Source organism: Ovis canadensis, chromosome 8 (assembly GCF_042477335.2).
Source record: "Ovis canadensis isolate MfBH-ARS-UI-01 breed Bighorn chromosome 8, ARS-UI_OviCan_v2, whole genome shotgun sequence".
In the NCBI taxonomy this organism is placed as follows: Eukaryota; Metazoa; Chordata; class Mammalia; order Artiodactyla; family Bovidae; genus Ovis; species Ovis canadensis.
The window spans coordinates 100,718,779-100,731,139 of NC_091252.1; the positions used below are offsets into that span (position 1 = coordinate 100,718,779).

The 12,361-nt window shown below is 54.4% G+C and overlaps 1 protein-coding gene across 6 annotated transcripts in view; it reads right to left on the minus strand.

The window, feature by feature from the left end:
* The window catches only part of RPS6KA2 (ribosomal protein S6 kinase A2), a 334,483-nt gene that overhangs the window by 64,289 nt on the left and 257,833 nt on the right, over positions 1–12,361 (minus strand). For all 6 annotated transcript variants that reach the window (XM_069599347.1, XM_069599348.1, XM_069599349.1 and 3 more), the window contains 3 exons: positions 4,816–4,896; positions 3,632–3,711; positions 191–297 (listed from right to left, as the gene is read on the minus strand). In XM_069599347.1, the coding sequence (XP_069455448.1) occupies positions 191–297; positions 3,632–3,711; positions 4,816–4,896 (268 nt within the window). The remainder of the gene's footprint in view (positions 1–190; positions 298–3,631; positions 3,712–4,815; positions 4,897–12,361) is intronic.

The following is a 12,361-nucleotide window of genomic DNA, read 5'->3' on the forward strand; positions in this document are numbered from 1 at the left end:
GGTCAGGGGGAGGGGGCCATCCCACACCTCTCAGCACAAGCCATGCCTGCGTCTGGCCCCTTTCGGGGGGCAAGCAGGTGGAATCCTTGTGTGTGGGGGTGGTACCGGGACGTCCCCGGCCTCCGGCCTGACGTGTGCGCACAGGGGAACAGGGACAGAGTGAGGTCTCTGCAGGGCAGGGGCTGCTCACTTCTCTGGCTTCAGGTCTCTGTAGATGATGCCCAGGCCGTGCAGGTGGTCCAAGGCCAAGGCCAGCTCCGCCAGGTAGAACTTGACGTCCTCCTCTGTGAACATCACCTGCAGGAGACAGAGGAGGCTCAGCCTGCTCGGTCTGCCAGGTGTAGAGAGCAGGACGCTGCTCCTGAGACCCGCCCTGAGCCCCGAGTCTCGAGCCCTGAGCCCCGAGCCCTGAGCCCCGAGCCCTGAACCCTGAGCCCAGCTCCACTCTGCAGACCATGGCCCTGACCAGGCTCTTCCAGCTCCTACAACAGAAGATTGAGTTCTCGTCAAAGTTTCAGGACCAGTGAACCTGGGGGCTCTTCTCACAAAGTGACTCGACTTGTGGGTGGAACACTGGGCCAGGTTCTCTCCTCTAGCTTCTCTTGCCCCTCAAACCATGTGGCTTGGGAGTGTGTTTCTGGGTTTATGCTTTAATAGAAGTGCCTGGGATGTTCAGTTCAGTCACTCAGTTGTATCTCACTCTTTGCGACCCCATGGACTACAGCACACCAGGCCTCCCTGTCCATTATCAACTCCCAGAGTTTACGAAGACTCATGTCCATTGAGTCGGTGGTGCCATCCAACCATCTCATTCTTTGTCGTCCCCTTCTCCTCCCGCCCTCAATCTTTCCCAGCATCAGGGTCTTTTCAAATGAGTCAGCTCTTCGCATCAGGTGGCCAAAGTATTGGAGTTTCATCTTTAGCATCAGTCCTTCCAATGAATATTCGGGGCTGATTTCCGTTAGGATGGAATGGTTGGATTTCCTTGCAGTCCAAGGGACTCTCAAGACGTCTTCTCTGCCTGGGATGTACCATTTTATTATAATACAACCAGCTAAACCACGCTGTGAAGGTCGACATCAACAGGCCTGAAAGATTTCCTGAGACCACGTCTTGAATCTCATTTCTTTCTCAGACCTTACATCTTTACCCCTCGGGTTACGTACGAGGAGCCGCTGTCTCTCTGAAGCAGACGAGTCCACCAACACGACCCACTCATGTGGTGTCGGCAGGTGTCTCTCTCGGGGAGGCTGGTGGGAGAGGGATCCTGGCTCAGCTGAAACACGCTCGAGGCCACGGCGCCCAGCAGACCTCAAGGTCATTGCCTCCCACGGTCTCCCTGTCCATGGCGGCTGTGAGAACCAGCACGCAATTCTGTAGCCATCTCACCAGCCAGCCAGATGCTACCAGAAAGCATTCTCTACCTGCACTGTGAGAAGTCAGCATCACAGAGAGCAGAAACCCATGACATGGCTGAACTCCCTCTGAAAATCAACGCACCAGCAGAAGGCTGCCCAGGAAGCTGGGGCCAGGATAAGGGTCATCTGGGGAAACGAACGTGATGGCGTCAGGCTGGTGCAGGTGGAGCTTGTCCCCTTCACAAGTGGGGCGCCTCCCAGAGGGGCTGGGACATGCACCCCAAGTCCTGGCGGGAAGCGTCAGGGTCCCACCAATCCTCGCCACCCCTCCAGCCTCTGGAATCGCTTGTTCCGTCTCCACGCTCGACCAGCACCTCCTTCCTGGCTGGGTCTTTCTTCCCTAAATTGGCCAACACGCTCAGGGGGCTTCTCTGTCGTCAGACGCTGCTGGCTGTCGGGATCTCCTACACCTGACCGTCCCCACTTCTGGACATAACCACCCGGGCGTGCCTGCAGTCCAGGCTCACAGTCACCGTTTCCCCTTCTTGGCTGTTCCTGGGACTCAGCTCAGGACGGCCTCCAAGTTCAAATGACAAAGAGTTTCTCTTCAGGAATGAAACACCCACGGATGTGAGTTCTCGAAGGAGTCAGTGCTGAGACCGACACTCACAAGGATGCCGTCCAGTGGACTCGGGGAAAACAATGGAAAGAAAATACTTTTGCACGTAGGGTTGGGGTTAGGGTAACGTTCATTTCCCGTGTGTCCGTGAACTCTGAGACCCTGTTGAGCCCACACCGGACAACGTCACTTCAGCTCTGAGACAGAGGGTCTTACAGGAACCTTACGTGTTCCCACTGGGAGCCACGGTAGGGTATTTTGCTAAACGTCGCTGCCTTTTTGGTCCAGAAGCCCAACAACAGGGTGTGTCGCACTGGATGCGGCCTGATTCTTGCAGACAAGCTGGGGAGCAGACCAAGAGGCGCCAGGCGAGACACGCCAGCCTCAGTGATCCAGCCTCTCTGGACACTGAGCTCAGCTGGGAGGCAGGTTAAGGGACCAGAGACCTGCTCCCAGAGGGCTTTTGGAGAACTTGGACCGGATTCTCCCAGCCATGCTTCCAATCTATATTGCAAAGAGCCCGATACATCAGTTGTGCTGTGACCTGGCGGTCCGGTGGGAGATGGAGGGACAGGGCAGCCTGAGGCCTCGGGGACCCCACCCTGCGCCACCATGATTGACTGCCCACTTCGGCGTGTCACGCAGGGTGGACGGCTCTCCTGCTGTGCCAGTGGGCGGTGAGGAAAGGCAGCGGGCAGCTGAACCCTCTGTTATGGCCAAGAGGAACCCCGCGGCTGGGGGGAGGCTGCATCAGAGGGTGGAAAACCTGCTGGTGCGTCGTCACCAGCGCTGCCGCCCTCTCTTCTGAGTAAGGGGAACCGCATGGAATCATCAGGACAAAAAGCCTAGAGTCACCCCTGCCGGGAGCAGGAGCCTGGGTTTTCCATCCCATGAAGCAGAGGCCAGAGAGCTCCCACGCTGAGCCGTGAGACATTCCGGAAAGTTCCCAAGTCAGGTGCTGGGGGCAAGGATAAGCCCCAGGGCTGTGAAGTGGCTGGGGGTCATGCAGGTCTCCCCTGTGTAGCCCTAACTGGATGCCCCAGGCGCCCCTCCCAGGAAGAGTGGTCCTCGTGTTAACAGCATCTTCCTACAGTGGAAACTGAGGTCCTGTGAAATAGTCTTTCCCGCGTAACATAACCAAGTTTCCATCTGCTCTATGCAGGGTGGCTCGAGAACTCCACGGGGTCGTGGGAAGTCTCTTTTCTGAAGACCCTTCCCTGCTGGCTCAGTCAGTAAACAATCTGACTGCGAGACCTGGTTCGATCCCTGGGTCGGGAAGATCCCCTGCAGAGGGGCATGGCAACCCACTCCAGTACCCTTGCCTGGGAAATCCACGGACAGAGCGCCTGGCGGCCTACAGTCATGGGGTCGCCAAGAGTCAGACATGACTGAGCGACGAACACTTTCTTCCAGGACAACAGACTTCTTCTCCATGTGACTTGCGAGACTTCTTTAAAACAAGTAACACACCTATACACACATCACACACCCCACCACCATCACACGTGCACACGTATACTGCACACGCACACATACACACGCCACCCAGCATGCATACATGTACACATGCACACTCACACACAGCCCCCTCCTCCCACCCGCGTCCTGCGGACTCTAGGCAGCCACCCACAGCCCCCCGGCCCACACTGTGTACCTCTTTGGAGAGCCGGGTGAAGAGGTCCCCTCCGCGCAGGAAGTCCAGAATCAGGTAGAGTTTCCCTTCTGTCTGGAAGGCTGCGGACGGAGAGAGGTGAGAGCGTTTTGGGGTCGCAGTGCCTGGGGTGGCCGTCACTCCCTTGGGGCCAGCGCTGAGTGCTAGGAGCCCTTCTGTCTTTGGCTCAGACAGTACCGTGTGGTCTATACTGCCGAGTCATTTCAGATGCAGGCCTGGGGCAGGGTGGACAGCGTCGGGGGCAGCGCTCGGGGAGAGGGGGCCCACGGCAAAGAGCTCTGCCTGCGCTTCTCATGAACAGTCTGGAGACTATTTCTCTTCCTCTCCTACCAGCTCCCTCCCCTTCTTTCCTTTCTTAATCACTAAGGGGGACTGAAAGACACGCAGGGAAAAGTGTCAGTAGGTCCCCGGGCTCTCATCACCTCTGGGAACACTGGCCACCTGGGTCTTGTCGGAGGGTCGGCTTTGCTGTGAGCTGCCTGGGGAGGGGCACGGCGACTGGACCGTCCGGGACCACCCTGTCCTTCTATGGAGCTGCTTCGGGGCAGCTTAGGGTTCAAGGACGCCCACCGCCCGTTCCTCCTCTGAGGGCTGCACTGGGGATGGGGCAGCCTGCATACTGCACCCGGGGTCCATGGGGCTCGTGTCCTTGGTTTGGGCCCCGAGGGCCACAGGTAGGGGCATGCAGTCCACGGTTCCACCCCTGCCCACCACGAGCAAGGGCACGCCTCGGTCAGAGGGGTCTGCCGGCACATGAGGGTCAAGAGAAAGTAATGTCCGTGGCCACCAGACGGTCAGTCCAATGCTACCGTTGGCCCATCACGTGGCGCCCGTGTCACACACAGGGCGTCTGGCTGGAAGGGGCACTGACAAGTGTGTGAAGTTTCCCACACACTTGGAAACTTCATTTACTGAACATCGAGGCCAGAAGCTTATAATGTTGGGGTTTTAGAAATGCAAGGCTTCCCTGGAGGCTCAGCTGGTGAAGAATCTGCTTGCAGCGTGGGTTCCTGGGTTCCATCCCTGGGTCGGGAAGATCCCCTGGAGTAGGAAATGGCAACCCACTCCACTATTCTTTCCTGGAGAAACCCATGGACAGAGGAGCCTGGTGGGCTACAGTCCCTGGGGTCGCAGAGAGTCGGACACGACTGAGCACACACACGCACCATAATGAAGCTTCACGATGAAAGGGTGATTCACCTCGGCCAGAATGTCTCTCTCCATCTTTGACCTGACTCGGTCCCGAACTGCAAGACAAAAAAAAAAAAAAATGAAGACTTTCAAAGGCAGGAGTCAGGTTCTGGAGAATGTGGAACACAAAACTTTATTCATTTATTTATCTTTAATATAAATTTATTTATTTTAATTGGAGGCTAATTACTTTACAATATTGTATTGGTTTTGCCATACATCAACATGAATCCGCCACGGGTGTACACGTGTTCCGCATCCTGAAGCCCCTCCCACCTCCCTCCCCGCACCACCCCTCTGGGTCGTCCCAGGGCACCACCCCTCTGGGGCTGCTTTTTAATGTGCTGTCCAGGTTGGTCCTGGCTTTTCTTCCAAGCGTCTCTAAATTTCACGGCTGCTGTCACCACTGGAAGTGATTTTGGAGCCCAAGAAAATAGTCTGTCACTGTTTCCATTGTTTCCCCATCTATTTGCCATGAAGTGATGGGACCAGATGCCATGATCTTAGTTTTCTGAATGTCGAGTTTTAAGCCAGCTTTTTCACTCTTCTCTTTCACCTTCATCAAGAGGCTCTTTAGTTCTTCTTTGCTTTCTGCCATAATTGTGGTGTCATCTGCATATCTGAGGTTATTCATATTTCTTTCAATAATCTTGATTCCAGCTTGTGCTTCATCCAGCCGACCATATCACAGGACATACTCTGCATATAAGCTAAATAAGCAAGGTGACAGTATGCAGCCTTGATGTTCTCCTTTCCCAATTTGGAACCAGTCCCTTGTTCCATGTCCCATTCTAACGGTTGCTTCTTGACCTGCATACAGATTTCTGAGGAGGCAGGGAAGATAGTCTGGTATTCCCACCAGCTGAAGAATTTTTCACAGCTTGTTGTGATCCACACAGTCAAGGCTTTGGCTTAGTCAATAATGCAGGAGTAGATGTTTTTTTCTGGAAATCTCTTGCTTTTTCTATGATCCAACAGATTTTGGCAATTTGAAAACTTTAGATATAGATAATTTCCCACTTTTTTTTTGTCACAGACTTCCCAAACAGATACAGAAGTTTAAAGAGCAGGCTGAATGGCCACTCCTGAAGCCTCCACCTGGATTCAACAACTGCTCACATTCGGACACATTTTCTCTTGCCCTCTCTTCCCCACACATACACACGTTTTAGCCAAAAGTCTGATAATAAATCATCCACACCATGACCTTCCACCTCAAGTGCATTTATGACACACGCAGCATCTCCTAAGAACAGGACAGTCTCTTACATAACCCGAGCATGACTGTCACCCCTAAGGAAACCAACCCTCATTCCATAACATCATCCAGCACCCCATCCACAGTCCAGCCCTGCCCTAGGTCAGTCACAGCTGCTATTTTCCAGCACAGGGTTCTGTCAAGGCTCACACGTCACCTCTGATGGTTGCACTTCCTATTCCTTTTGCTTCTAGAATAAAATGGCCCCACATCTTTGTCTCCTTGCGCTTTCTGTGGGCTTTTAGGGTTAAGTCCAGTTTCCTTGTAGATTGTCTCCCGTTGGGTCTGGTTGTTGCTTTCCCGGTTGCTCTAACTCCTATATTTCTAATGAACCAAGGTTAGGCCTGGAGGCTTTTTAAGGTTGAGGCCAAACATTTTTGGCAGAAACACCTCCTGGGCGATGCTGCAGGCCCCAAGGTGCAGTGGGCGGGGCCGGGGTGCTGTGATACCCTGCTCAGCGATGCTGAACTCCACTGGGTCAAGGGGGCAGGTCATCTGCCTCCCATCGGAAAGATGCACAAGTTGCTTTGTAAGTAATCAATAGCCTGAGGGGATGACATTTTAGTACCAATGACCTGTGGGTTCCCTTACAATTCTTCATTGGTTAGCTCGCATACGATCCTAGCTTGGGTCATTTAGGGTCACAAAATGGCCATGTTCTCATTTCTGATGGGACTAGAAATCAAGAGGAACATCCGTTCTCTCACTCTTCCTGAGGATAACTGTGAGTTATGGATTCTTAAAAATGAGTCTGTTGCGACAAATTGCAGTATCATTCTTTTCAGTGCTGACACTGTCCAAAGTTTAGCCGTCTGGGAACACAGACGGAAACGTTTTGAGGCAAAAATCAATGAAAAACAAACAAAGCCACTGCTTGAGAGTAAGAACAACGCCAAGATTCCCACGAGCAAACTGGTACACCCAGGGCAGTGTCCAGGTGACCTCCTACGGCCCCGCGTGTGTGAAGGCAGAGACCTCCCTCAAGAATTCCTAAGTGTGACAATATGATGAACATCACCCTCATAATCAGGCATTTAAGTCCTCCATTCTTTGGCCTTTTGACATATTCTTAGACCTGGGTCTCCTGCACTGCAGGCAGATTCTTTGCCATCTGAGCCCACCAGGGAAGCCCTTTACTTAAGAAGTCCTTCCCAAAGGACGGCTATAATAGGGGGAAAAACACGAAAAATGGAAAATAACAGGCATGAGTGAGGATGTGGGGAAGCTGGCAGGAAGGTAAAATGGTGCAGCCCCTGTGGAAAACCATTTCGCAGCTCCTCACAAAGTTAAACACAGAAATGCCATAGGGCCCAGCACGCCCATTCCCCAAAGAACTGAGCAGAGATTCCAGCAGATCGCGCACACCCACATCCACAGCAGTGTTAGTCACAAGAGCAAAAGAGACGGAGGCCACCCACGTGCCCACTGATGGATGGCTGAGTAAACAAAAGGGGGCGTGGCCATGCGGTGGAATACTACTCAGCCCTGAAAGATAAAATTCTGACACACGCTACAGCAGGGATGAACCTTAGAAACACTGCTGCTGCTGCCGCCGCTACGTCACTTCAGTCGTTTCCGACTCTGGGTGACCCAATAGACGGCTGCCCACCAGGCTCCCCCGTCCCTGGGATTCTCCAGGCAAGAACGCTGGAGTGGGTTGCCATTTCCTTCTCCAGTGCATGAAAGTGGAAAGTGAAAGTGAAGGCGCTCAGTCGTGTCCGACTCTTCGTGACCCCATGGACTGCAGCCTACCAGGCTCTGCCATCCATGGGATTTTCCAGGCAAGAGGACTGGAGTGGGGTGCCATCGCCTACGCTAAGCAAAGTAGGCCAGACACAAAAGGACAAGCACCATACGATTCTACTTACTCAGGACTGTGGCTGCACCAGAGAGAACGCCCTGTGGCAGAATCCGCATGGCTCCATCAGGATGGACCCCCAGCCCAAGCTCATTCATCACACGGTAGTTCTTTCTTATTTATTTTTATGAAAGTATGGTTGCCAAGAGGTGGGGGGCGGGTGGGGAGGGATGGACTGGGCGCTTGGGGTTAGAAGATGCAAACAAACTGCTACATGGAGGATGGATACACAACAAGGTCCTACTAGAGAGCACAGGGAGCTATATCCAATATCCTGAGATAAACCATAGCGGCAAAGAATGTAGAAAAAGAATGTGTGTGTGTAGCTGAATCCCTAGCAGTTCTGACCCCAGCTCTGCCGCCGCTCAGGAGAACCAACAACAAGGGGACAAGCAAGACAATCCCCCTGGAGACAGGACAAGGAGTCGCTCCATTTTCTGCCTGTCCTGGGTTACACGCTCTGGTGGCTCCGCCAGGGGCAACATGAAAGAAAGGGTTTTGGGAGAGGAAACAGACCCTGAATCCCTTCCTTCAGTAGAAGATGCAGAGGAGGACGGCTGGAGACCCTGAATAGGCACGTAAGTGGTGGGATCAGGACGATGCGCCTCCAAACACCCTCCCAGTCTGAGCAGGAGACCCTGGACGAGACACGTGGAAGGATGGGGGTCGCATCAGTGCCGGGGGCCCGGGGCTGCCCGCTCCCCAACCAGGGCCGACAGGATGCCTCTCGGGGCAGCTCCTCGGGGGGAGCCTCATCCGATGCACTCAGGCTCCTGGGCCGTGTCCTTGACTTTGGGGAGCCGGCAGACTGGGGAGGGGCTGAGGGAGATGGCTGTCCACCCCCCAGGAAGTCCTCATCCTGGAGAAGCCCCCCCACCCCCCATGACTCGATCCAGAGGAGCGGGCGGCCAAGGAGAGGGGACGCTGTGTTCCCACACCCTTCCTGCCATCTCCTCGCAAAGCTCACTCCGTGACTCCGGATAGGAAAATGGAAACATTCTCTAAATAGGGTTCACGCTATTATCATTGAGCTCAGATCTCTCTGGAATGAGGAGCACTGCTTAGTCACACAGCTGATGATGGTGTTCGTAATGGAAAACAAAGGTCATAATAAGCCTGGGGACAGAATCAGAAAAAGACACCTTATATTCAGATTCCCAAGGGTTGTCCAGTGAAAGTGGAAAAATGAATATATATCCTCTCTGTATATTTTACACAATAAATCCCAGGCCTGTTAGAGAGGTAAGTGTTTAAAAAGCCGTGAAAATGACAGCGAAGATGAATCAAATACTCATCTGAGGTTGGGGTGGGGATTCTTCACTTTTAAATAAAAGCAACGAAAGAAATGACATAGGAAAGAGTGATAGACTCAGTCACAAAACAAATTTCCCATCCAAAAGGTCATAAAAAGCTAAGAGGCTAGCACAAGGGAAGGGTGAGGAAGCATCTCTCTGGGCTCCTTTCTTTTCTTCTGCATCTCAATCTTAGGACTGAAAGTCCCTCGGAATCCTAAGCCTCCAGGGGCAGCATCAGAAACGAGGCGTTCGCTGTCAGGTCGGTTTCTCTCTTAGTGGAGGGACGGCTCTGCAGCTGCCCGTCAGGCGGCCAACGCAGCCTTCCAGGCCTTTCGCTCGCTCCCCAGGGCCCGAGGGAGGGCCGCCACCCCGAGCGGGCGGGCTGCGGGCCCTGCAGGGCTAAGCTGGCACTTGCAGCCCCAGGTCCCCTATCGCCTTCGGAGGCCGGCCTCACGCCCGCGGCCTCACCTCTGAAGGGCCCTCCGTGGCACAGCTGTCCTTCCCCGTGGTGTCAGCCAGGCCCGGTCGCCCCCCTCGTCAGCCACCTGCAGTGACCCAGACAATCCAGGAAGGACAGCTGTGCCACGGACGGGCCTTCAGAGGTGAGACCGCTGGCGTGAGGCTGGCCCTCCGAAGGCTGGGGAGGGGCCGCGGAGACGGCTGTCCACCCCCCAGAAGTTCTCTTCTGGGAGAAGCTCCCCCCCGCCCCGCTTCCCACCCATGATGCGATCCAGAGGAGCAAGCAGCCAAGGAGAGGGGATGCTGTGTTCTTTCATCCTTCCACTCTTACCCTCGCAGGTTACAGAAATGATGAAACCCTCACACAGCCTGAGGCGAAATGCCCCCCAACCATCTCCTGCTGGGTGGATCCAGACCAGCTCAGCGCCTGGAGCCAGGCCAGCGCCTCCCTGAGACACTTGCTCTCTGGTATTCCACATGTGAGTCCAGAATCGAGCGGGGCTTGACACTGTAGATGCAAAAAATCCTCATGTTCTAGGCTATTTTGAGATTCACTAATAAATCGTAGGGGCTTCCCAAGTGGCTCTAGTGGTAAGGAACCCGCCTGCCAACGCAGGAGATCTGGGTTCAGTCCCTGGGTCGGGAAGATCCCCTGGAGGAGGAAACGGCAACCCGCTCCAGCATTCTTGCCTGGAGAACCCCGTGGACAGAAGGGCCTGGCGGGCTACAGTCCATGGGGTCGCAAAGAGTCGGACATGCGGCTGAGCACGCACACACACGCCACGAACCGCGGACACTGGGGAGAGAGGAGCATCTTCCACACTTCAAACCACCCCGTGGCGGGTTAGGATGTGGTTTCCGTGGCTGCTTTTGTAACCAGCCTCCGTGAATTACACTGTGTTTATGCTACATCATATATCCTGTCGTATCATCTCATTACGTCACGTTGCATTCTATTACAGATGCTGTATCTCAAAAGAAAAGGAAGGCTGAGACAGAAACAAGCGTGGTCTCTTCAGTCGGGGCGAAGACGATAAACGGCCAGGGAGGAGGCGATAAATGGCCAGGGAGGAGGCGACCTTAGGAAGGCCCGGCTGGTGGGGGGAGGTGTGAGCGTGCGGCAGCCCCCGGGGAGCACAGGGCACGCGAACCCGCGTCTCCCGCGGCCACAGGGAGGCCCGAGCGTCCTAACTGGAGTCGGGCACCCGGCTGGCGATGAACGCAGCCTCTGCCCGGCTGAGTGACCACACTGACCGCCTCCCAGCTCTGTCCTCAAAATCCTGCCAGATCTGAAAATCTGCCCTGAGCAGACCCCGAATACTGAATAAAAGTCCATGTTCACACAGGACACTTTAGCCGTCAAAGGTCAAGTTCACAGCACAGAGGGGCTTCCCAGGGGAAGCTGCGCTGCTTATCACACCAGAGAAAAAAGGGAGAAGACCCGGAATGATGAAAATTAAAGTGTCAGCCACGTCGACAATCATGTCAGGCACCGCTCCTCAAGAGCCGCCTTTCCATTTCTCTAAACCAATCTAGATCGTGGAACCAAGACTCCCACGCTTACGTAACCAACTTCTTTGCCAGACACTCTGAGCCTTGAGTCTTCAGTCCTTTTGCTTTCACGTTTACAGGCAAAGATGCAAGCAAACAAAACAGTGTGTCGCCTACTTTTTATCTACAATGTAAGAAATACAGCTCTGGTCAGTCAGTCAGTTCAGTCGCTCAGTCGTGTCTGACTCTTTGCGACCCCATGAATCGCAGCACGCCAGGTCTCCCTATCCATCACCATCTCCCGGAATTCACTCAGACTCACGTCCATCGAGTCCGTGATGCCATCCAGCCATCTCATCCTCTGTCGTCCCCTTCTCCTCCTGCCCCCAATCCCTCCCAGCATCAGAGTCTTTTCCAATGAGTCAACTCTTGGCATGGGGTGGCCAAAGTACTAGAGTTCAGCTTTAGCATCATTCCTTCCAAAGAAGTCCCAGGGCTGATCTCCTTCAGAGTGGACTAGTTGGATCTCCTTGCAGTCCAAGGGACTCTCAAGAGTCTTCTCCAACACCACAGTTCACAAGCATCAGTTCTTCGGTGCAGAAAGGCACATACCAGGACACCAAGGTGTGCAGTCCCAGACTGGAGCGCTGCGCCTAAGGGTGATGCTGGCTCGGCCCTTTCGTCCTAGGTCACCCGTTGGGAAAATAGGTCCCCTGGACAGGGAACACCCCAGAGACAGCGGGGTGAGGCTTCCTGATGGGGAAGCGATGCCCTGTGGGTGGGGGGGCAAGGCTGGCCCCAGGTGCCCCTCACCTGGGAGGGGATGAACGTGGAACCCAGATCCCACCAGCTCCGAATCACGTGGTTCTGAGTGTGTGGCTTCACTGCCTTGGGCCTCGATTTCCTCATCATAAAATGCAGCTAACACTACCAGTAAGGGCACTGAACTCGTGTGCTTGGAATCTGCCTGCTCCCCTTCCCCCTCCCCCCTCCCCTGCCCCCTCCCCCCACCCCTTCCCTCTCCCCGCCCCCCCCAGGAATCTGCAACTGTCCAAATGTGAATGAAATGACGGAAAGGAAGCAGCAGGAAAGTAGCTCAGGCACTGACTGAAGCTCCGTTTCTAAGGCAGTGTTTTTAAAACAAAGCATCCTAGTGTAAG